The 24,439-nt window shown below is 50.1% G+C and overlaps 2 protein-coding genes across 4 annotated transcripts in view; one reads left to right on the top strand and one right to left on the bottom strand.

Moving 5' to 3' along the window:
- Positions 1-9,154: 9,154 nt before the first annotated feature.
- HYI (hydroxypyruvate isomerase (putative)) lies at positions 9,155-11,939 on the top strand. Its single transcript, XM_019643804.1, has 8 exons — positions 9,155-9,448; positions 9,528-9,639; positions 10,676-10,790; positions 10,996-11,074; positions 11,162-11,211; positions 11,314-11,383; positions 11,521-11,655; positions 11,780-11,939. The coding sequence occupies exons 1-8, from the start codon at positions 9,250-9,252 to the stop codon at positions 11,851-11,853; spliced, it is 834 nt and encodes a 277-aa protein (XP_019499349.1). The 5' UTR covers positions 9,155-9,249; the 3' UTR covers positions 11,854-11,939.
- Positions 11,931-24,439, bottom strand: part of SZT2 (SZT2 subunit of KICSTOR complex) — a 50,649-nt gene continuing 38,140 nt past the window's right edge. For 2 of the 3 annotated variants that reach the window (XM_019643801.1, XM_019643803.1), the window contains 21 exons: positions 24,042-24,175; positions 23,427-23,593; positions 23,214-23,311; positions 22,990-23,122; positions 22,738-22,868; positions 22,509-22,609; positions 22,262-22,438; positions 21,794-22,061; positions 21,611-21,690; positions 21,400-21,525; positions 21,073-21,272; positions 18,963-19,053; positions 18,647-18,727; positions 18,491-18,565; positions 15,951-16,164; positions 15,405-15,558; positions 15,132-15,254; positions 14,618-15,023; positions 14,378-14,494; positions 12,942-13,010; positions 11,931-12,801 (listed from right to left, as the gene is read on the bottom strand). In XM_019643801.1, coding sequence (XP_019499346.1) covers positions 12,658-12,801; positions 12,942-13,010; positions 14,378-14,494; positions 14,618-15,023; positions 15,132-15,254; positions 15,405-15,558; positions 15,951-16,164; positions 18,491-18,565; positions 18,647-18,727; positions 18,963-19,053; positions 21,073-21,272; positions 21,400-21,525; positions 21,611-21,690; positions 21,794-22,061; positions 22,262-22,438; positions 22,509-22,609; positions 22,738-22,868; positions 22,990-23,122; positions 23,214-23,311; positions 23,427-23,593; positions 24,042-24,175 — 3,089 coding nt within the window. In that variant the 3' untranslated portion in view covers positions 11,931-12,657. Of the gene's footprint in view, positions 12,802-12,941; positions 13,011-14,377; positions 14,495-14,617; positions 15,024-15,131; positions 15,255-15,404; positions 15,559-15,950; positions 16,165-16,797; positions 17,086-18,490; positions 18,566-18,646; positions 18,728-18,962; positions 19,054-21,072; positions 21,273-21,399; positions 21,526-21,610; positions 21,691-21,793; positions 22,062-22,261; positions 22,439-22,508; positions 22,610-22,737; positions 22,869-22,989; positions 23,123-23,213; positions 23,312-23,426; positions 23,594-24,041; positions 24,176-24,439 lie in introns of those variants that run through there. The other variant, XM_019643802.1, reaches the window with a different exon arrangement.

Here is a 24,439-nt window from a genome sequence, read left to right as displayed (position 1 = left end):
ATGCTTTAGATTTTAGGAAGGATTATGCCGGATTGAGATTGCCTCCAGATAAAATGGTAGCCAATGAGACGTTGTGCATCCCATTGATGGGGACATGAATTTTTCACCCAGGTGGAGGATAAGAGTATATATATTGAGTAAGGAAAGAGGGGGAACTGTACCAGAGATATTCTGTTTGTCCCTCCAGATTTCTTTTCCTCTTTGCTCTCTGTCCAAGATGGATCTATGTTGATTACAATAATGGGTTCCCTTACCTTCTGGCTCTGGTTGGTTTATCTAGTGGGGAGCAGGAGATTAGAGGGGAGAAAAAAAGTAAGGTCAGGGTATTTATTTCTTCCTGCAGGCTGCCCTCGTCTGAGGGCAACTAGCTCTACGACCCTCTCCTCCTGGCATTCACTAACCACACCCCCACCCCCTTCACCCTTTTAGGTCTAGGAGTGGTCACAGCTCTGCTGTTACTAGCCATTGGTTGTTGCGTTACCCCACTTATATCCCCTACACCCTGCCCACACCTTTGTAAATAGCCTCTTTATTAAATCTCCTGAATTATTCTAATTTGAATGTGCCATCTGTTTTCTGTTTGGACTCTAACTGATACAAGAACCTGTTAAGAGATAGACACAGAAGTGTGGCAGATGGAGATACAAACATTACTTTTATTACCACAACTGATAGTGGACAATATGGCTGAGGTCTGCAAGGCAAGCAGGTTTGCTAATATTTTACTGCTGAGGTCAGCCCTGGGAGGGCTTGCCCCTGTAAAACTCATGGCATGGAGGAAGAGAAGGATGTGTGCTTTCTCACAGAGAGCAGGGAGGATGGGACTGAGCTGAGCATTCAGGCTCCTCCTTTTTGCCAAAGTCACCAACCAGTTGAGTCATTCTGTTTCCCCTGGGGAAGGCCGAGGCGGCAAGAGGCCAGGAAGGAGCCTTCCACACAGAAACATGAAGCTCGATAGAAAGGTGGCACCCTTCCAACACTTTGAACAGCAAATGATACTTTAAATAAAGGGAAACATAAGCAAAAATAGCCAAAGACTTAATATTCAGAGTTTCTATAAAGAACGCCTATAAACAATGAAAACATTAAGAGCCAACTGAGAAGCGGACAAAGGCTACAAATAAGCAATTCACAGAAAAGGGAATATTAATGGCAAATAAACATTTAGAAAGATGTTCAACCTCAGTAATAACCAAGGACTTGATTTTTTTAATGTTTTTTTCCCCAAGGGATTGGCAGAAATCTTAAAGACTGATGCTATCCAGTGTTGATGAAGATGTAGGTAAATAGGCACTCGTAGACTTTTAGTAGGACTGTAAATTGATAAAGTCTTTTGAAGGGCAATTTAGCAGTGAATTAGAACTTTGTGCATGTCCTTTAGCCCAGAGAATCCACTTTTAGACATATATACTAGAGAAATACTTTTTATACACACAAAAAATGGCATATATAAGGATGCTTATTGTTTGTAATAGTGATGAAATGGAAGCAATCTTGCCCATTAATAGGGGAATGATAAAATCTTCATCTTCTGGAATAAAATGTAGTTAAAAGAATGGCCAAAGAACGGGAGATGACTGAGTTTACATATATTTTTTTTTCCCCAAGGAAAGATATATATATCGTTATATGGAAAAAAGCAAGTTGCAAAAAAATATATACATAACACCCTGGGTAGAATTCATGAGTGTAAAAATTAAACAAGGGAAGAATAAGATTCTGTAGTCAGGTTTACTGAGACTTTTCCAAATTCCAAATGTAAAAATAAAAGATTTGAATATTCACACTCGCACCCTTCGAGTTATACAGACACTGGTTGTATTTAACTAGGTTCAAAGTTTGCATGTGGATGGGTGTGTAATTAGTTAACACCCCATTAGTTAAGACTGCAAGAGCCTTTTTGTGTTACTAACAGCATGCACACGTAAGGGAGGGGCACAAGAAGAGTTTCTGGATGCCATCCAACCACTCAGTAATAGAATGGAAACTAAAGATAAAGCACCAGTTCTAGGCACCTCCTTTTAAAGATAAAGGTGTATTACACAAAACGGCACATATTATAATATTCTTCCAAGAATGTAGATGATCACTCATGCAAGCACAAATTTCGTAAAGTGATTCACTGCTGTTTTGTAGAATGATGCTATTCAATATACTGTACATGTGAGATGATCCTGTTTAAATGTGCTAAAATTTTAGTTATAGAGCCCTAATGTAGATGTATCACAGATATTCCGCTACGACATGCTTGAATACAATAGAAACCTATGAAAGAAAAGTTTAACCAAAGATTTAGTTTCCTTTTTGACACAGCTACAAGCTCTCATGAATCCATGTGATATGGACTATTACTGGTAAAATTGAGTAAAGTAGGAAAGTTAAATTCTGAAGACTTAGAAATGCAGGCTCAATGGCTCAAAAAAAATAGAGTGACACTTGAATGTTGATATTCTTAAATCTAGACAGCTGTAACTGAACACATGGTTGGACGTGAAAATATATAACATGATATATAAAATCTGATTTGAACATGTTGTACAAAAGTGATGAAAAGACTGGTAGCTCAAAAAAGAAAGATAAACAGGGCCGGCCGAGTGGCGCGATGGTTAAGAACTCGCTTGGGATGCCAGAGGGCCCCGGTTCGGATCCCACATATGAGGGCCAGTGACACTGCCCTCCACAGCTAAGATGCTGAACAACAGCTCAACCTGGAGCTGGGCTGCTGTGAGTCGCCGGCGACGGCGTGGGCTGCAGTCCCTGTGGCAGTGGGTTGCCATGGGCTACTGTGTAGCCAGCAGCCAGCGTGAGCGGCCAGCAGCCGCAGTGAGCGGCCAGCAGCCGCAGTGAGCGGCCGTCCAGAAGCCGGCGACTGATCTGCCTCACCCAGAAAGAGTGCAATGATGGTGCCAACTTGGGCCAGTGAAGCGACGTCCTCCACAACTAGACTGAAGAACAAAACGACAGCAACTTGTCTGTCCCCCTTCCCCCGATTCCCCAGCACTGTTCCCATCCCCCCAATTCACCAATAAAAATCTTTAAAAAAAAAAAAAAAAAAAAGAAAGATAAACAGAAATGAAGATGCTCTTAAATTAGAGCAAGGTAGAAAAGCCTTAATGAAGATGGGATGAAATAAAAAACATCAGCATAAACTCATGACTTTGAAACATAGAGTCCCTCTCAGACACTGAAACACCTAAGTTGTTGTGGGGTCATCCAACATAGCACTACAAGCTATGTGAAAGTATATAAAGTCATGAAATGATATAAATACATAGCCCCAGTGCCCAGGGTTCAGTTCTCTAAACTGTCTTTTTACCAAGAGAACCAAGTGTTTCTTGACATGTGCATAATGCTGGATCTTGGAATGGGAAAAGCAAAGTTAGTTCTGGGACATCTTATTTTGGGGACGAGTTAAGATGAAGCAATGAAGCCCAGCTGGTTGGTTCCCCTACAGAGGTTCCAAGTGCTGAACACAATGCTTCTCTCAGTTTTCTCTGCCAGTGCGCTCCTATATTAGCTTTATTCTCTCTGGCTGACTGTCCCCCCGAGGTATGGTTCTATTAGGAAGGAGAAGAGGGAGCAGATGTTGGGTGGGGAAGCTACAATATCTATAACGGGTACTATGGTTGGTCCAGCTTGGGTCAGGTGCCCACTCATTGACCAGTCACTGTGGCTCCGAAGAGAGAATCCTATAAGATGGCAGCACTCATATACACCTTATTAAGGTGAAGAAGTGGTAAAAGTGATATAGCTCCCCCAAACAAGGGAACTGTTCCCAGAAAAAGAGACCCTCTACTAGTTATCTACTGCTGGTAACAAATTACCCCAAAACTCAGTGCCTTGAAACAACAAACATTTACTATCAAAGAGTTTCTATAGGTCAGGAATCTGGGTGTGGCTTAGCTGTCGGACTCAAACCTGGTCTGTCACAAGGCTGCAATCAAGTGCTGGCCAGGGTACAATCATCTTGAGACCGAACAGGAGTGGATCTGCTTCCACGCTCACTCACAGGGCTGTTGGCAAGCCTCGGGAACTGGCTGGGTGTTGGCTAGACATCAGCTCCTTGACACGTAGGTCTTACAACAGGGCAGGCAGCTCACAATGTGGCAGTTGGTTTTCCTCACAGCAGGTGAAAGAGTGAGGGAGGGCAACCAAGAGAGAAGCCACAGCATTTCTGTAACCTAATCTCTGAGGTGACATTGCTGTATTCTTTTGCTGTATTCTATTTGTGAGAAGTGAGTCACTAGGTCCAGTTCACATTCAAAGGGAGGGGGCATGAGATTCAGGAGGTAGAGACCATTGGGGGCCATTTTATAGGCTGTCTACCATAGGTTCTGAGTAGGTAATACAATAAAAGACCACTACACTGAGCAGTAACATGTTGAATAAAAAAGTGGTAATTACAGGACCAGCTGAGTGGCTCAGTTGGTTAAAAGCTTGCTCAAGAGTTCAAACTCTGAGCAATAGGGTCACCAGTTCGATTCCCAGCCTGAGGTGAGCTGCCGCTGAGCTACTAACAGGTGGCAGGATGGCTCAGCTAAAAAAAAAAATAAAAGTACCTTTAAAAAAAAAGTGGTAATTATAGTTTTATACAAACAAGCTGAGTCTGTAGAAAAACCTTGAGATGATGATGATACTACAATGAGGTTGTTAACATAAAATGTGCTAACAGGTGGTAGTAATGTATACAGGTTTAAATTTTTTTATTAAATATGTAACAGATACAAAATATATTTATAATATATGTAAGATATAAAGAATTGTGATAAAAGGAAGATACATGACCACATCAGCTAGTGTTAAGAGAAAGGGGATGACCATTACTTTAGAAGTTTCCAATGTTACCCCCATCCTTCCCCCTCCAGAGGTCACCATCATCCTGAATTTTGTGATCATCATATTCACTTGCTTTTCTTCATAGTTTTACCACAGATGTTTGTATCTTACAAACATCTTACACAAGATATTGATTGGTTTTTCCTGCTTTTGACTTAATATAAATGGAATCATATTGTATATATTTCTCTGTGATTTGCTTCTTTCACTCAAGGTTATGTTTCTGAAATTTATCCATTTGATGTGTTCACACTGATGTTTTCAAGTTGACCCAAATTTCACTAAGCTCTTTGCATATTACTCTAATACAAGAGCAAACTCAATTTTATCGTTTGAGCCACCAACTTTCTCTTCACTTTTATATGCAACATTGTATGGCTATACTCCAACTAATCTATATATAATTTGGGTTAGTTCCACAGTTTTGCTACATAAATAGTGTTGCTATGAACATCTCTGATCCTTTTCCTGGTACACTTGTGCAAAAGTTTCTCCAGGGAATACACCTAGGAAAGGAATTGCTGAATCAAAGGCGTATGAATATTCAGCTTTTAAGAGATAATGTCATATTGTTTTCCAAAGTGGTTGTAGTGCTTTACACTTCTATCACCAATAAATAAATGTTCTAGTTGTTTCTAATCCTAAATTTGATATTGTCTGACTTAAAATTTTTTGCCAATCTGGAATTTCATTGAGGTTTTAATTTGCATTTCACATACGAGTTATAATATTTTTTTACATTGGCAAATGAATCCAGAGTGAAATGACACTCTGAACTCCACATTCAAATTTTAGCCACTATCCAAGTAACTATTTACAAATTATTGCTACTGTAATTGTCATACTTGTGCAAATGTTTTGGTTAAGAGTTAAATGCAAAGAATCAAGATTTGTAATAACAACTTAGTGTAATGCCTATGTTGCAAAGTGGTATAATGTATAGACAGTCAAATTGTGAGTAAAGAAAATAATTTTCATGGGCATTGCTCTCCTTTTGTATTTATTGTGATATTATTTAAAGTGAAGGTGTTGTAAGGGAATTAACGGGGAAAGAGAGTCATGCACATCTAGTTTATACACCATCTCTCCTGCCCTAAAGGGTATACAAGTAAAGAAGGAGTGGACCATTGAAGGTTGGACAAATTTTGTTCCTGGTACAAACCCCAGAAAATGGTGGTGTTTTTAAAATCTTAAATAGAATTTAGCATAGAGATTTACAGAGATGTATTAAAGGAATCACTTCCCTTAGATGTTACTCTGTATGGTCAACATCGGATTGTAAACATGCTGTAGTTGAGATTGATTAAATTGTAAAATTCACTAAGGTCACATCCTGATTGGACTACACCCAAGAAACGTGCTCCAGGACAAGTCAAAGTTCCAAGTATAATGCCAGCTGCCAATGGACAAGAAATCAGGTGATCTATACGTAATAGCTGGTGGTGGCCTGTTATCAGAGGCATAGCTGAAGAAATGAGACATGCCAAGCACGTGGATAAACTATGAGGGCAGCCTGGCCCCTAGGTGTCTGAGTTTGCCTGCCTTGGGATGGAGGCTAGCAGTGACAGAACAGTGAAAGCTTGGGTGCTCCTGATGATGCAATTTGATCCTTCTTCTGTCAAAGCTAGCACAAAAAGGAGACCAAGATGAGTTCTACTCATGTATTATTGGAGTATAAACTTACAAGATTTTTGAAGAGCAATTTAGTGCAGCCATGAAAAATTTAAACATTTTTTTGACCATGTAATTCCAACCTTAGGAATCTGCCCAATGTGGGGAGCGGGGAGGAGAGTGAGAAATGGGACTGGGAGGAAAGAGAGATCAAGAGAAATGGAGAAAAGGGAAGTGAATTTGTGCATGTGTGCGTGGGCAAGGGGCAGTGTGGATGGGTGTCGGTAGGTGGCAGCAGCGGCAGCTGTGGTGGCGGGCTCTCAGCCCCCTCCTCCCAAGGCTCCCTCCTCCTCCACAGCCCTCTACCCTCATCCCCTTGCCAACCCTGGCCCCAGCTTCAGGAGAGTGTGTGGGGGTGGACAGCATGCTGAGCCTCCTCATATCACCAAGAGCTAGCAGTAACTTCAACATCGTAGTTGGGTCTGACATTTTCTTTCAACATTGCAAACTAACTTGTTTATCATCCATTATAATCTTATGGGACCCCCCTCATATACGTGGTCCCTCATTGACTAAACATTGTTATGTGGCACATGACTAACAGACCTTGGGCAAGCAAACACAGTAATGGACATCTCTACAAAAGGAAACTAAGAAAATGATTCAGAAATGGGACTGAGAGGTGCATTAAAATACTTTTGTAGTGTGTCACAACACTGAAAAACCCTAACGTCCTTCAACAGAGTAGTATGATAAGTTCTGGACTGTCTAGGTGTGGAACAATCAGCAGCCAATGTAATGACTTTGAAGACTATTAAAGAACACAGGCGTAAAAATTAAGGAATCCTCAGCTAAAACTGGAGTCAGGAAGGACTATAGAGGATGCTCTCACCCCCTACCACTCATTGTCAGTTATTCCAAACAGGAAAGAACATACCTTGCATCTCCAACAGGAAGGTGTATCTACTTGACTATCCTTGCAGCAAGATTTTCTTCTTGCCCAGCAACAAGCCCAGCCAATGGGAAAACGCCACAATACAGCCAATGAGAGATCATGGTCACCCTAAACTCTTTCTTCCAATGAACTTTCATTTTTCTTCTGCTAATTACTTTTGTGTCAGCTGAAGGTCATCATCACCAATTCAACACCAACAGGAGTCCCCAATTTGGGATGTGGTGAGGGAAGAGAGACTTTATTCAGTGAAAATAGTTCAACCGTGAAACAGCACAGCTTGGAGCTGGCTTCCAGCTTCTGTGTTACAACTCTGGTGTTGTAGCTCAACAGGGTAAAAAAAAACCAAAACACCTCACACACCTTCAAGGGAAGCTGAAAGAATGCTCCAGGGAAACAGATGGGAAGATGGCTTATACAGCAAAGAGTTCCCACTCCCAGATCCTGATTGGTCCATTCTCACGGCAATGAGAACTCCAAATCCTCACAGTTTGATTGGTCCAAAAAGCACTGTCCTGATTGGGCAGAATAGAGCCATTCTGATTGGTCACTAAAGATGCAAATAATAATGTAGTTACATAGCTCCAATTGGATCGGGGAAGTCTCAGTTCTATTGTTTGAATTTGGGTCCTAGGGGCTCTCTTGTGAGGATTGACTCAGGTAGGAGCATAGTGCAGGTTTGATAGTGGGGTCTGTGAAATTTCCCTGAAGTGCAGTGTGCTCTGCTTTTGAATTTGAGCCCAGTTAGCCAATAAGAGTCCTTTTTGGCAGGTATATTCTTCTTGGAGTCAACACTTCCTTGTCCCACCCTCTTTTCTATAGAAGCCTTCCATCTTGTATAACTCCTCTGGGTATCTCTGCTTGCCAGATGAGATGTTGCCTGATTCATGAATCTTTTAATAAAGCCAATTAGTTCCATATATATATATATATATATATATATATATATATATAATATATATATTTGAATTTTATGTTTTAGAACAGGGAAATGCTCACAAATAATATTAAATGACAAGCAGGCCATAAAACCGCATATACAGCATAATTAGAATTTTCCAAGAAAAAAACCCTGCACATTTATTTTTTAATCTGTAAGGGAAAGTTAACGGGTGAGTGGTATATGATAACTGTTGGTTTCAATGTTCTTTATTTCGTTATACCGCTTTCAAATGTTCCATGATGAATGGATGCTGTTTTTAAAAAAATACTAAGTATTTGTATGAAGTCCCATTCCTTCATTTTAACTGGGCCCTGGAGGCAAGCTGGCTGTTTCCTGCCACCCCCAGCCTCAGCCAAATGGGTGCCTTGGCTCTCCACCTACGCCCTGCTTAAGTCCGGTACAAGCTGCTCTGCTTGGCCCCCTTGGCTCTCCCGGAGCTTCCCTTTCTCCTCTTTTGTGATACAGAGGGTGCCAAAAAAATGTATACACTTTTTAAGAAAGGAAAAACTATTAAAATTATAATACTCAATATATACCAATAACAAAAGATAAATACAAGTCATGTTTGACTTATGCCATTTCAAGAGGTGCTCAAAGTGGTTACTATCAGAGTAATTTTAATACAGTTTTTTCCTCTCTTAAAATGTGTATACACTTTTGGTACCCTCTGTATTTCACTTTTCTGGGCTGTCCAAGGTTTTCACAACACGTTGCTTTTCTAACCAAAAAAGGCCCGCAGAGCGCTGGGGGCCCCACTCGCGGCGCCAGCGCGCCCCCAATCGGCCGACCTGGGCCTGGCTCCCAGGGTGTCTCCGCAAGCTCCCAACGCGCCCTCTCCGGCGCCCCGCCCAGCTTCCGTCTTCCGGCCACCGCGGACTCTGCCCGGCGCCCTTGCTACCCCTCGGCCATGGCTCCGCTGCGCTTCTCGGCCAATGTGTCGTGGTTGTTCCCCGAATTGCCCGGCCTCCCCGCGCGGCTGCGGGCTGCGGGCAACGCGGGTTTCAAGGCTGCTGAGATCGGCTGGCCTTACGCTGAGACGCCGGAGGCGCTGGTGCGCGCGGCGCGAGAAGCGGGGCTACAGCTGGTGCTGATCAACACGCCCCCCGGTGCGCTCTGGGGGCCCGGCCGGGACCGGGGGGGGGGCCAGGGGCCCTAGCCGCGGGCTGAGGTCCATTCTCTCCGCAGGAGACCGAGAGAAGGGGGAAATGGGGCTGGGGGCCGTTCCCGGGAGGCAGGCGGCCTTACGAGAGGGGCTGGAGCAGGCTGTGCTGTACGCCAAGGCTCTGGGCTGTCCCAGGTATCTTCTTCTGCCCTCCTCCCCATCTATGACCCAAGACCCTGCTGCACGTGGTTTGGGGTCTGGGAGAAGACACCAAGTGTTGGAGAGGCTCAGGAGTCCGAGCGCACTGGCTCTTCTCCACCCCTGCAGTCGCGGTCCTTTCTACAATATGTTATGTGTTGTATGTTATTCTCAGTTGGCAACTCTTTCATGCTCCTTTCCTGTGGGGTCCCATGCTGGGAGCTCAGTCTGACCGGGGTGAGAGCAAAGTAAACATAAATGGTGGAGGTATCCATTTGAGGACGGGTCAATTCACTGTGGCTGTGGGAGCAGACCAGGCACCTGTCTGGGATCAGAGAAAGCTTCCTACGGGCACTGATGTTGAACCGGGTCTTGAGGAGTGGGCATTTGTTTGATGTAAGGAGCATTCCAGGCGGGGATGCAGTGGCGAGTGTTCAGCAGAGTTCATGAGGCTGGAGAGGTAGCTTGTCCAGGTTGGATGTGGCTGAGAAAGATCAGGTGGTGATGGGAGAAGGTGGAAGCTCCAAGGGGCTGATCAAATGTCAAATCCTGCAGGGCAAATAGGCTGAGAAGGAGCTGACAACGAGGGGTCATTAGTGGGGGTGGTGGGCAGAAACCAGATGGGAAGGAGCTAAGACAGATGCAAGAAGCAGAGACAAGCAGTATGGACTTCTTGAGATGGGTCAAGGTCAAAATAACTTCTAAAAGGTGAGACTTAAGCATGTTTATAGGCTGAGGACAAGGGAAAAGGAGAGGTTGGAAGTACTGGATGGACTCCGTGAGGGACTGAGGTCTCTGAGCAGGTTAGGTGGACCCTCAGAAGGGGTGGGAGAAGTCGTGGCCTTAGGCTGACACGGGAGTGTCTGAGGCCTGAGCATCAGGGCCAGGTGGTACGGACTAGAGACCTGGGGGATGGGAGGGCCGGCATGGTCGCATGACAGCTAGAAGGAGGTGCACACAGGGAGCTGAGGGAGTGAAGGCTCTGCTTCTGCGATGGACTCCACAGCCCACTCCAGGCCCATTTTCCCCACAGGATTCACCTGATGGCCGGCCGAGTACCCCAGGGTGCTGATCGAGCAGCAGTCAGGGGTGAAATGGAGACAGTTTTTCTGGATAACCTGAGACATGCGGCTGAGGTTTTGGCTCGGGTGAGATGGCAATGAAAACAGACACACATACTTACATGAATGTGTGTGTGCAGGGGGGTGCAGTGTGGAGAGCAGTGAGGCACAAGACTGGCCCCTGGCCCCTGGCCCAGGTCACAGGGACTAGTGAGGGGCTTGACCAGTGGCTGAAAGATGGGGGACAAACCTGGGGAGAAGAGCTCTATTCATGGATCCAACATGGTGCTAGGAGAACCTCGTGGGACTGTTGGAGCCCATTAACACCCGCATCACTGACCCCCGGTACTTCCTGGATACGCCCCAGCAGGGTAGGACCCCCAGCCCAGTGCCACCTCCTGTCTCTGACTCTTGCGCTCTCTCTCAGTCTCATGGTCCCCCTCCTGTTTTCTTTCCAGCGGCAGCCATCTTACGGAAGGTTGGACGATCCAACCTCCAGTTACAAATGGTAAGTGGAAAAAAGGGAGTACTTCTCAGAGGGCCCATGTTCTCCAAATCTGGGAAGAATGGTGGGGCCTGAGGGTTCTCTGACTAGTCGTCTCTGCCCCAGGACATATTCCACTGGCAGATCATGGATGGGAACCTGACAGGAAACATCCGGGAGTTCCTGCCCATCGTTGGTGAGAGGGTCCCTTTCTCTGCTCCTTCCTGGTCTGCTATGCTGCTGCTTCTGTCTTCCCATTCTTCCAACCCCCGACATGTGTCCCTCAGGCCTCAGCAGGAGCCTGGGCCCACATCTGCTCTTACCTGTCCCCAGGGCATGTGCAGGTGGCACAGGTCCCAGGCCGGGGGGAACCTGGCAGCTCTGGAGAGCTGAACTTCCCCTATCTATTCCAACTGCTGGAAGATGAAGGCTACAAAGGCTTTGTAGGCTGCGAGTACCAGCCTCAAGGTGAGGGGGTGGGCTGAAGCTCCAGGTCTGGCCCCGGAGAACGGAGCACTGGAGGGGCAGGTATCGGACAAGGGCTGTTTTCCTCCTCATGGGTTGAGATGCCACTGCCTCCCTCTCCCCTCAGGAGACACAGTGGAGGGCTTGAGTTGGCTGCGCTCCTACTGGGATAGGCGGGGCCACCCACAGGCTGGCCAGTGAGGTCCTGCACTCCATCCACATGCTTTTTTGGGACAGTGAGTTGAGCATCCTGAGTCTCTGAATTAAAGACAACCTGCTGAACATTTTCATACGTGTATGTTATTGGGGGAGGGGGACACACAGTGTCTAACACTTCAGTTTCTCTGGGTCGCTTCCCTCCTGTTGAGAAGGGACACAGCTCATGCTCAAGTCCTCCAGTTTGTGCCAGTGTTGCTATGGAGATGGGAGAGCTTTGAGCCCACCTCCTTATGTATAAATGAGACACCAAGGGTCCGAGAACAAAGGGATTTGCCCATTGTCACTGGTGCTTCAAAGGTAGAGCTGGGATTGGAACCAAGGTATCTTATCTCAATGGCAATGTCCAGCAGTGATGTCCCAGTGGGAAATGAACATCAGAGGGCTCAACGTGGGAGGCGGGTGGCTGACGGCAAAGACGGGGGCAGGATTCCGGCACAGGAGCTCTCGGGTGAGTGAGCGCTTGCCACCTGGTGCGAAGAATTGCTGGGACTCCTCGAGGTGAGTAGGGAGGAGTCCCCTTCTGGAAGGGCCCAGGGTCCTGAGAGGAGATGGGCATGTCCAGGAGTTCACCTCACCCTCTGAAGCTCTGGGCTGGTCAGAAGCTGTAAGTGTTTTGGGAGGGCAGCCCCTGCTGCCAGGCTGGGGCTGCAGAACCCCCCGATATATTCACAAAGCCTCAGTGTCTGGGCTTGCGCTGGGGCACAGAAAGGCTGGTCAGTACTGCTTTGAGTGGGCAGTCTTAGAGGTCCATGATTCAAGGAACAGTGACATTCAGTGGTCCATTCCTCAGAGGAGACGGGTCCAGAGGGTGAAACAGGCTGTGTTGATGACGGACTCAAGGTGGTGATAGGTGGACACCAGCTGGGCAGGGGGGCTCTCGCTGTCCTGGGGCTGTACTGGGAAGGGCTCTCGGAAAACCACTGTCAGAGACTGTGGGGAATACGGTCGGGGTACAGTGGTGAGAGGAGGGCAGGGTAGGCACCCCAACCTCATTAGACTCGCGTGGAGCATTTGGAAAACAGCCTCCCACTAGGCTGAAACAAAGCCCCTCACCTCACCCCGGTTCTCACCGTCTTTCCCAAGTGGGAATCCAGAAACACTAGCACAAAACAGTCAGTGAACTTCTGATTCAGCACAACCTGTGCAAAAGACAAAAATGAGACGGGGAGTGAGGCTTGTCTCACCTAAGGGGGCAAAGACCCTCCTTGAGGGCATCCTGGAAGTGGGACCACACTGAGGAAGGCCTGCTTCCATCACTACAGCTGACTCCATCTGCAACTGTCACCCAGAACCTCATCTCCAAATTGAACCTCAGTCCTCATCCTCCCTGGCCCCTGGTCAGCCTGTCTAGCCTCATCAGAATGAAGGGAGGGGCCTTGATTGGAAGGTTCCTGAAGTCGTCTATCTAGAGGCCTTGCACAAAGCTGGCACTGAAGCCCAGCAATGAAGGGGAGTTCTCGACCCTGACACGACCCTTCCTCACCTCCTGTCCTGTCTGGGTCTTGTATCTCTCTGACCTCCCCTAGGACTGTCCTCTCATGTCTGTCTGTCCCTAATGCTCAGCTTTGCCATCTCTCCCTTGAGTGATTTTTCACTGCTGGGGCTGCAGTGACCCCCCTATTCATACAGATGCTGCTTAGATCTCTCTTCTGAGCGCCAATCCCCGATGTCCACATCAACTTGGACTGTGGTCCTAGAAGGTCCGTATGGCCTCAGACTGAGCTCATCAGCCTTCCCAAGCACAGTCCTACATCAGCATTCCCACCGCTTCCCGGAGCCCCCATCTGCTCAGAGCAGTCCACACTCCTGCAGCCTTGCCCTACCGAACTCGGCTTCCCTGGACAACCTGCCAGGACACCTTCAAACTAATCTTCCCCACAAGCATTAGGCTGCAGGACAACTGCTTCTTCTTTTAAAATCTTTTGAATGTCTCCTTTGCTGGACTTCTACTCTCACTAGGTCCATTTCTCTAGTCTCTTAATCCCCACGTGCGGGCCGGGCACCATAGCTCCTTTCTCTCTACCTGTCCTTCCCAGCAGTGCTTTCAACCTCTGATGTGCACATGAATCACCTGGGGATTGGGCTTAAAAGTAGGTTCTGAGTCAGTGGGTCTGGAGTAGGGCCTGAGTGCATTTCGATGCTGCTGGTGTGAGGGCCACACTTTGGGTAATGAAGCTTGAAAGCCCAAAAGGTCCTTTCTGGGACTGCAGCCTCCAAGACCAACCACTGATGAGGTTCCAGAGCTTGGCCCTCAGATCCCTAGCCAAAGCTTGTTTCTGTGAGCCACTGAAGGCAGAGCTCTGGGATGTCCTCAGTGAGTCACAGGCGTGGCTCCATGCTCAGGGCTCCCAGGGTTTTAGTCTATCTGTGCAATCCCATCCCATCTAGGCGTCTCTCCAGAGCAGAGCTTGTTCGGTCAGGCTGGAGCTCCTTGATGGGACACCTGTCAGCTCTCTGATGGGGATTGCCGAGTCTCCCCTTGCAGAGGAGGGTCCAAGGGACTTACCAGGTATTGAGTTCCCAAGTCTGGGCTCTGGAAATGACGACAGCTCTGGGGAAAGCGGCTTAGGAGAACCTTGATCAGGCTCTGGTACCAGGAGACGGTCATAGACAGGAAGCAGTCCTGGGGGAGCATCCACAGATCTGCTGTCCCAGCGCCACCTCTGAGACCCCTGCACCCTCCTTCCTGGCTGCTCATGGAATTCCTAACAACCATCCCAGCCCCTCTTGGAACCCACAGACTTACCAGCTGGGGGTCGATGTCCCCAATGGACTTGGCATGCACTGCTTCTAGGAGCTCTTCCAGCTCGGCTAGAGCCAGGCGCCCCCCAAGCCGCAGCCGATCAGGCCCTGGTGGCTCCAGTAAGAAGAGGCGTTTCCACAGGGTGTCCCTGCGGCAGTGCCCTCCAGCTAGCCGTACCAGCTGAGCCAGCCGTGCCCGGGCCACGCCCACCTCTGCAGCCAGTGGGGGGAACAGAGGAGCTGGTCCGGGGGCCAGACCAATCCCCGAGGCCTCCTTAGGGCTACCCACTGAGCTCCCAGGAGCCTCTGGCTCAGGGGGCAGTCTGGGTGGCTTCCGGAACCGGCGCATGTCAGCAGTGAGTCTGGGGAAGAGCTCTCGTTGGCTGGTAAGCACCACGAAGAACTGCAGCCTGAGGTGGGGAGAGGGACAGGAGTGTGGTGGCTACAGCAGGAGACATAGGGCAAGGGCAGGGGGCAGGCTGGGCAACAGGCACGTTCAGGGTGGGGGATCTGCTGACCGCAGAACATGTCGCTCTGCCTCTCCTTGTTCCTCAAAGGGTGCAGCACAGTGACAGACAAGCAGCGACACATCAAAGTCATCCTGGTGACGAAGTCCCTCAGAGTCCAGGTAGGAGCCAGAGCTGTGCGGTGGGGATGAGATGTCAACCCTGAGATTCTAATAAAGCCAACCTCACCCCTTCTGCCCAGGAAAACACGGGTCTCCCTGCTGCGAGGATGGCCTTGACCACAGTTCCACCAGAGTGCGTGTGGATGTGCCCTCTCCGCCTTACCTGTGCCACGCCGACACCAGGGCGTATTCATTATGTTCCGGGCCCCCTGGCCGGGCCATCCGCAATGGCTTCATGTGGTAGGAGCTGGCATGGTCAGCCACATAGTTGTACAGCTGGTGGGCAGCAATGAGTGGTGTAGGGAGCTCCAGTGTCCCTAAGAGCAAGTTACAGGAGACAATGAGCCTGGGACAGACACACTGATCTGGGGGGTTGAGGGGTGAAGAGTCCCAAAGGCTGTGACTGACAGGGAGACTGACTCTCCCTTTCTGGGGAGTTCCTGAGGTCCTATGGAACATTGAGATGGGACAAAGTGGCTCAGGACAGACAGAGGGCAGGGTACACAAAGTCTAAACTTTGCTATGAAACAGACTGTGAAGAAGTTAAGACAGAGATGTGGGGACAGGGTTCAAATGCTATGAGGCGATTAACAATATGGGATACAGAGACGAGGTCTGGCCCTGGGAAGTGGTCCCAGCGGCCATGGCCTGGAGACACCGTGTGGCCTGTTTTTTTTCAGGTTCACTGGCTTGAACCTTGGGCACCGACCTTGGTAAATGTGATTGCGGCCGAAGTGGGGCCCGTCAGGGTGGTGAGCCAGGAAGTGTCGCAGGAAGGTGGTGAGGTGGTAGCCGTGCCTCAGCACCAGGTGGGCGCCCAGCACATGTTGGTGCACGAGGCGCAGGTGGAAGTCATAGCTGAATGAGTGCACGTGCATCAGGTCCCGCACTTTGTCGCACTCCTCTGTGAACAGCATGGACAGCTGGGGAGGCGGCAGGGGCTGGGTCAGGAGGAGATGGCACAGGCTGTACAGTACTCCCATTCCCCTCGCTCTCACATGGGAAAAGACAGCTCAAAATTAACCGTTGCTGGGGGACCCCTCTGCCAGAATAGCTTCTCTGAGAAGCCCTCCTCGTTATAGTCTGTTATAGTCTCTTTTTTATACTGTATTTGTAACTCTGTTTTCATGAAACTGACCACTTGAGAAGATGGGCCTTTTTACTCCGTATTGCAGATTCTACTAAAGCCTGGCACAGATTCACTGATGCAACAACTCCTTATTGAATTTGTGCCTGGTACTGTTCTAGGTGCTGGGGATATACACTGGGACACAGGAATAAACCCATTCCCGCAAGGAGCTTACATCCAAGTGGCAGGGAGGTAAGACAATAGACATCAGACAGTATATGAGCACAGAACACGTTAGAAGGTGGTGTTATGGAAAATCCAGTAGGTGAAGCGGTTGCTGTTTTAAACAGGTGGTCAGGGTATGCAGGTGTGTATTTACCATCAGGAAGCTTTTCCTGGCCCCTTCCCATCCCTCCAGCTTTATTTTCCCATCAAACTGTGTGCTCTTCCCAAGTACATCACATATTCTCTCTACACTTTTGTACCTGCTGTTTCTTTGCCTGGAATGCTGCTCTCCCTGATCCCCAAACCCAGCTAACTCCTCATTCATAAAGCTTCATCTGGTCATCCTGCCACGGCTAGGCCAGGGTGGGCCTCCTCTAACTCATCTGCCAATGAATGGATGACTGAACCACTGATGCAGGAAGAAGGGAAGGCACAGACGGAGCTGATGCTTCTCTTGGTGGAAATCGCCATTACTGAAAGTGTGTTAACAGTTGGATCTGTGGTGCTAGAATGGCCGGATCTACATGACCACTTCCGGGGGGCACTGGGCCTAGGAGTTAATAGGAAAGGAAATAAAACTGTAGAAGAAGCGATGGCCTCGGAGTCAGAGTAGCTGCATGACTTTGGGTAGGTTACAATCTCTCTGATTCAGTTTCCTTATCTAACATGGAGATAAAGTAAAGGTCTTTGTAAAGTTAGAGGCAGGGTAATAAACTGCAGTAACCAAGGATGAGCCTCAGAGTCAGAGACCCAGTACTGGCCCCGACTAGCTGTGTGCCCTGAGGCAGATTCCTGACCGGCTATGAACCTGTTTCCTGATCTGTATAGTAGGAGTAAAACTCCTCTTCACTTAGTGTATATACTAAGCACTTAGTAAACAATAGCAATAATAAAGCAATTTAGAATTCAAGTAGGCTTAGAGATTAGGTAAGTAGGGGCAGAGAGAGCCAAGCTGGATGGGGATCAGGGGGAAGAGAAGCCAAAAGGACTTCAGGAAGCTCAAAAGAGTAATGGCGGTGGGTCCTTCCCGCCATTACTACCGCCACGTGTGAAAGAGTACCTGCCTATCCATAGCTCCCTTCTTAACACTCTGGCCCGAGTAGGTTCCTGCATATAAAGTCATCAAGATTTTCTGGATCACATTATCCTGTGATGACTGGATTAGGTATCCACACCCAAGTCAAACGCAACCCTATGGGCAGGATGTGAGCTGTCCAGGTATGAGAGGAGTCTACTATCTGGACTGGAGGGCAGCAGAGGGGGGCCAGGCTGATCCTGGTCTCTCAGAAACGAAATGTGAGCCACACAGAGGGCACAGGCCCTCACATGACATGCGGAACAACCTGACGGAGCTGCACGAACTCAGATACAGAGGGCGTCAGGTCCCTGACCTCACTCGACCCTCTCACTCATTCTGAGCACTCCTGAGTGCCTGGCCCTCATGGGACACAGAGGTCCTGCTTTGAGGCAAACAGACAGAGGCATAAATAACAACTAGGTAACGGGTATGCTGTGTGGATGGGAACTCTAGTCCACATTTTAAGTGACAGTGACTACACTGACAATGTCAGGCTGTCTCCAGCTCTAGATTAGGCCAGGACTGCCTGTGGCACCGACGTACCCATGTGTCAGATTACCCGCTCAGATGTCCTCACTGTCTAACCATCTATGGTTCTGGATGGACCACAGTGCTGGCTACTGTCAGTACCAGAATGGCCACTTGTGCTGGACTGCCTTCTGCCCTCTTGCTATAGCTGAATACAGCTCTGGACGGACTACCTACAGAGTGAGACTGGTGGACGGTCCAGTCACCAGAATGACCACTGACTAGCCAGCCTGCAGCACCAGAGTGTGCCTGGGCCAGACTGCCTCTGCATTGCTTTCACTGGCCGCAGCACACTAGGGATGCACTTACTATGCCTGAGACCCCATATTCCTCTGTCTCCACCACATACCTGAGAGTTGACGGCTTGCCCCATGGGGATTCGGGAACACTCCAGGGCAAACTGTTTGACACAGAAGTAACAGCCCTGGAGAGAGGGTGAGGATGAGGTCAGGAGTGCAAGTGACAGGAGGACTGGCTCTCCCCACTCAGTTCTCCTCCTGCTCACCTGGAAAGCCAGCTCCATGAGGATGATGCCCCCGGGCAGTGCCCGCTGCAGGTGGTACGTGGTGACTGGAGAGCCTGTGCTCTGAAGAAAGGAAAAAGATGGATTCAGAGGCAAGGGTTGGGGGTTCACCAGCCTCGGGCCAGCAGGGAAGTCCCTTGAGTCACTGACTTTAATGGTGTCAGGCTGGGATCAATGAGCTCAGCCATTACCCAGGGTTACTGACCTCAGGACCTGGGGAAATAATTCAGGCTTAATGACACTGGTGTCTGGGGCATCACTGAATCACTGTTGGGGAAGGTACATGATGATGTGTTACCTTGGGGCTCCCATCAGTCTTGGTTTTAGGGCAGGAGAAGGAGCCCCGACCCTCTGTTCCAAGGATAGCCATGGCCCGCAGCCGGCTGGTGCTGCAGAAAAGGAAGAGGGATAAGAGGATGAGGCAGGCCAGTGGGATGAAGGATTATGGCTGTCAGACTCACCATCTAGTTCATGCGGAATTATTTTGGAGGAGACAGGACTGGGGAGAGGAAGAACCTGCCCGGGGTACCACAGTGAGTAAGTGGCACGGTTGAGGCTAGAGTCCGGGTCTAGACTGCGGGGCAGGGCTCTCTCCACAGCCGCTGCTGCTTTAAGGGGAGTGGGAGCCGTGCTCAGCGGGGAGATGAGCAGGCCTCTCTCTACCAGGGAAGAGGATGAAGGTAGCGCCAGAGATGCTGCTGAAACTATGGGGGACACCCATGAGGGGATGGAGATGTTGGTTTACTGGGGGCAGCAGGGGAGGGTGAGAGGGGAGAAGGTAGGTACATCTGAGATTTCATCAGGAAAGTTCAAGGATATGCTTGATCTCCTGGGTAGGTACTTCCCTCTGAGAGGGAAAAGGGGTTCTCTCTTGACGGGAAGGGCACTTTCAGTGTTTCACAGGCCTACTGTTCTTCCTTTCTCCACTCCAAGGCCAAGGGAGAAGAGAAGCAGAGAAGGTACTGTGAACGAGGGCAAAACAGAAAGGGCCAGCGGGACCCACTCATTACACTCGGATGGTACAGCCCGCCAGAACTCTTGCTGGAGGGGTCTAAGCCTCTGGTGAGACGAAATGTCCCATTTAATCCTCAGTCAAATAGGGATAAGACCTAACTAGTGATTGGTGATAGTTAAAGATCGGTGACAGAGGAAGGCCTGACTTGAAATTTTGCTCTAGAAACGTATTTTTAAATCTAGTGTGTTTTTTGTTTTAAAAAGGAATTCAGATTTCTGAGGAGATCAAAACTGAATGGAAAGTAAGCAAACTGGATTTGCAGAAAAGCTCCTACAGCTGGGACCTGGCTGTCAAGGGCAGCAAGGTGGAAAGCTCCTTGGGGTGAGAGATGAGGGGTGGGGTCCCAGAGACACGGGCCTGTCCTCCCTTCCTAAGGCCTAGAAAAGAGGGGAGGTCTGGGAGGTGGAGAGCTGGTTACAGGAACACTAAGGAGTCGGAACTGGCTTTCAGGGCCAAGGAGGTATCTTGAGTAAGGAAGTATAATTACATTTACTAGCTTGAAAAGGCATCAAACTGAAAATAGAGAGGAGGGAGAAAATAAACTCACAAATCCAGAGACACGAAAGTAAGTGTGTATAATGTGAACAGATAGTTTCCCATCAGCCACTGGGAAGGGACTGGGAACACAGACTCTAGAGGCTCAGCTGTTGAGAAGAGTGTAGAGCAGGGCCACAGAAACAAGAGTTTGAGATGTGATACAGAAGGAAAAGGTGGTTGTGGACTTGTCACTGAGCTCTGGGGAGATGGAAGGTGGTGACAGATGGGCTGCCTACTTTCCAAGACTCAGACCTGTCACTACTGGCCAGTGAGGGAACATGACCAAGAGGCCAGAGGACAGTGATGCAAGCAGGCCCAGTGTAGGTGTCCTTGGCGAAAAAGACAACTAACCTTGGCGAGGAAAGGATTTCCTGGGTCAGGACCCATGTAAAATCTCAGGAGGGGTAAGTGGGGTGGTCAGGACAGCAATCATTAAGACCCAGGTCTAAGGTCTAAGGACCGGCCGAGTGGCTCAGTTGGTTAAGAGTTCACTCAAGAGTTTGAGTTCTGAGCAACAGCGGTTCGATGCCCGGCCCGAGCTGAGCTGAGCTGCTGCTGAGCTGCCAACAGGTGGCAGGATGGCTCAGCTAAAAAAAAAAAAAAAAAAGACCCAGGTCTGGAAGCTTGAATGTGTGTACCAGATCCACGTGTGTGGATTGTGGATGTAAGACGTGTGTGGGCATGAGCTCTGTGAGAATGCACATAGCTCTGTGAGTTCCACGAGATGTGTGAGGGCTGCACGGAAGTGTCCAAGATCCTCACATGTGTGTGCTGGCCTAGCAGGATGAACGTGCACAAGGCCTGAGCTGTCCATGTGGGACCCATGTGAAGACAGGAAGGGCATGTGGGGCCTCACCTGCGGGCGGGCGAGGGAGGCCGCAGTGGCACCAGCGCAAAGCCCATGCTCTGCAGATACTGCACATACTGTTGCAGGAAAGCCAGGCTCAGCTCCTTCAGCCACGGCTCCTCACGGGCGCCTGGCGGAGGCACATCCAAGGATTCACAGCTTGCAGGGGCCTCCCGGCTCCCAGGCCCTGACTCAGGGCGATGGCGCCGCTGTGGGAGTGGAGATTAAGGCAAGCTGGACCTACTGTCAACCACCCTACTGGGGGTGGAGGAACGGAGATCACTGTGGGGTAAAGGGAAGCCCCAAGGGAGAAATCTAGGAGTCTTTGAGCCTCACCTGCCCCTCAGGCGGCCCACAGGTCTCCGGGGGCCCATGCAGCCAGGCAGCTGGATCGAAGAGCAGGGCTGTTGCGCAGTAATGCACCAGGCGGGACGACTGCTTCAGGGTCTCCAGCTCCCCGGCCTGGGGAGATGGGGCAGTGAGCACGAGCACTGATCAGGGAAGTGTCACAGGGTGCTCCTGGAGGATGCGGGTTTGGGCCACTCACACTGATGGGCATGCTGGCTGGGGCGGAACGCTGCTGCCAGGTTACAAATAGGTTCTCCATCTTCATCTGGCGCTCCAGTTCTGGGGGTTAGAGGCATTAGTAGTGTCCCCCAGGACCTGCCGCCTCTCTCCCTCCCAGACTCCACAGATTGCCCTTGCCCACTGTCCAGCCCAGTGTCCTCACCTCTGCGCTCTGTCATCTTGATCTCCAGGAACTGTTGTCCATGGTAGGTGACGGGATCGGGAGGTCTGGGCACAGGGCCGAGTGAAGAGCTGGGGCGGGCGGCTGTGATATCCCTCAGGGCCTCATCGAAGGGGAATGTGTCCAGGGGAAGGGGGCCCCCACCCCGAGAAGACCCACTCAGCCGACCCTGCTCACGGCTCAGAGGGGGGCTTGCACTCCGGATGAGAGTCTCTGCTTCCATGGATGGCAGCAGGAACGGGTTTGGCTCCTGAGAGAGATGGAGCCTCACAATGGGTTCATGGCCTTCGCCCTCAGACCTCTCCCACCCCATGGCCTCCTCACTCAGACTCTCCCTCCTCACGCTCTCTGCCCTCAGTCTGTCCCCTCTTCCCTGCTTCAGGGTTGGTACTTCCTTAAACTGACCCCTCAGGAGCCAGAACTAGAGGAGGGAGCCTGAGCAGCAGGCACCTTTTCATCCCGCACTGGGAAGTCCAACTGGCCATAATGATGGAAAAGTCCAAGCTTCTGGCTGAGGAGGCAGAAGATGAGATGGGCGCGTGCGTTCTGCCACTGCACGAGGCGGCCCAGTGCTCGGCCCAGTGCTGCCCCCAGGTCCGGAGCCCAGTTGTACGTCAGCAGCTGTAGCTACAAGTCAGGAGTCAGTCAGTGAGACCACAGAACCCCTTCTCCCACCCAGTCCCTAACCCACATCTACCTTCTTGTCCACGACCTCCAGCAGCAAGAACCTCTGCCGCGGAGCATTTCGCCCTGAGCTCCCATCACCTCCTGGCTCGAAGCGCTGCAGGGCTTTGGCAGCTACAGGGTGGGGGAGAGGAACAATGGGGTCTGGAGACAGATCCCCTCAATTCCACCCTGGCCCCGCAGGGTCCGAGGCTGCCCCATCAGTCCCTCTAAACCCAGCCTTCCCTAGGCCATGCCCTCACCCTGCTGGGTTGGTCTCCTCCATTGCAAGAAGTTCCTTCCCAGAAGCAGCAGGTGCCACTCAGCTGCTGGGCGGGGAGTTGGGCCCAGCTGTCCGAGTGAACAAGGACTGAAGATGTCTGGCTCTGAAGCCCTAGTGGGAGGAAGGGACGCATACAAAGCAGACCATCCATGGCCCCATCCACTGGCCATCGCTTCCCTGGATCTAGGCCTCCACCTCTCCTAGCTCAGCTTTCATGAGACCCCAAACTCACAAATGCTGCTCAAAGATGCGAACACTAGTGTCTCCAGCCATTGAGGTGACCAGATTGGTGAACTCAGACAGGATGGATGGAAGAAGGAACCGGGACACCATGTAGGTGGAGCTCCTGGACACTGAGGCACATCCTAGATCCAGGGCAGAGAAGTCACAGTGGGGCTGAGGGATGGGGACCAGGCCACGGGGTTCATTATGGGAGACGGGGGGCCAGGGTCTCACCAATCTGAACCATGAACTCCATCCAGCGCTGAATAACATGAGCAAACACAGGCTGCAGGGTCCCCGCCTCGCCCTCCTCTAGCTGCACGGTCCGGCGTCTGAAGACACAGCAGGAGTTAGAACCGTGCATCCATACATGACAAGTGTGTTTACACAAACCAATACAACCTGGGACTTCACACCACACCTCCAAGACACGACACACATACACACCTTTGTCTCTGGGCTCCAGAATCTGGGCCTGGTGCCCGCTCAGTTCCACCGGGAGTCCGAACATTTTCAGTTTTGTGACGCCTCCGGCCCCGAGTGTCTTCTGGCCGATCCAGGACAATGTCATCAGTTGTTTTGGGGGAACCCAAGTCCCCAGATTCTGTTTTACTCTGGGGAGCAATGCAGTGAGTGAGAAGGGGCTATTGGAAAGGGGAACAGGGTAGAGGACGGAGGCATTGTGGAAGGGTAAGAAAAGTCTGGAGGATTGGGAGGCCCAGGGTCAGGCCCTGGCTTTACGGGCACGGGGGACTGACTAAGCAACCTTGGGCCGGCTACTCAACTCTCCTGAGCTCCGGATGCCTCACTGGTAAAAGCCCTGCTTATCCTGAAGGCTGTGAGGATCCGGTAAGAAAAGTGGAGGTGAAAGCACTTAATAAGCCAAGGCTCTCTCTATATCACTGAGAACTTGCCACCTTCTGAAAATGCCAACCCAAGGGGCAGAGTAGTTTTACGTAACAGGAGATCTGAGGCAAGGCCTCTAGGGGAGTTCAGGGGGAGCTAGGAGGCAGGCAAGAAAGTAGGTGTCAGCTTCACCACTTCCTCCCATTCTCCCATTACCAGCATATCCCAGAAGCTACGCCGGCCAGCTTTGCTCGGGGGAGTCACAGGCTCCCCAGGGCCAGGGCCAGGGGGGAAGGTGCTAGCGCGGCCTGCAGGGCTCTTGGTTTCCAACGACCCGCTCCTGAGACTTCCTGTTGGCACCAGACATTACAGACTCCCGTCATTCACCATCAATCCCCATTCCAGACGACCTAGTCCCAAGACTAGTATGACAGTGACTTACCACTTACTCTGTCAGTGAATGATGGTATATATAAGTGATGGTGCATGGCTGCATGTGTTTGTGTGAAGTGAGTTCCTGGTGACAGTCCCCTCTCTAAGTGGGTAGCCCTAAGCATGCATATGTTTCTGCCAGTGGATCACCTTGCTGATGCAGGGAAGGCAATGGACAACTG

Source organism: Hipposideros armiger, unplaced genomic scaffold (assembly GCF_001890085.2).
Source record: "Hipposideros armiger isolate ML-2016 unplaced genomic scaffold, ASM189008v1 scaffold_82, whole genome shotgun sequence".
Lineage (NCBI taxonomy): Eukaryota > Metazoa > Chordata > Mammalia > Chiroptera > Hipposideridae > Hipposideros > Hipposideros armiger.
Note: the sequence above shows the minus strand (reverse complement) of the source record. Positions and strands in the feature narration are given on the sequence as shown.

Bases quoted from the DNA above. Each gene is read 5' to 3' on its own strand.
- HYI (XM_019643804.1), top strand. From the start codon at position 9,250: ATGGCTCCGCTGCGCTTCTCGGCCAATGTGTCGTGGTTGTTCCCCGAA. The intron at 9,640-10,675 runs GTATCTTCTTCT...TTTTCCCCACAG, and splicing joins AAGGCTCTGGGCTGTCCCAG to GATTCACCTGATGGCCGGCC. The intron at 11,075-11,161 runs GTAGGACCCCCA...TTTTCTTTCCAG, and splicing joins CCTGGATACGCCCCAGCAGG to CGGCAGCCATCTTACGGAAG.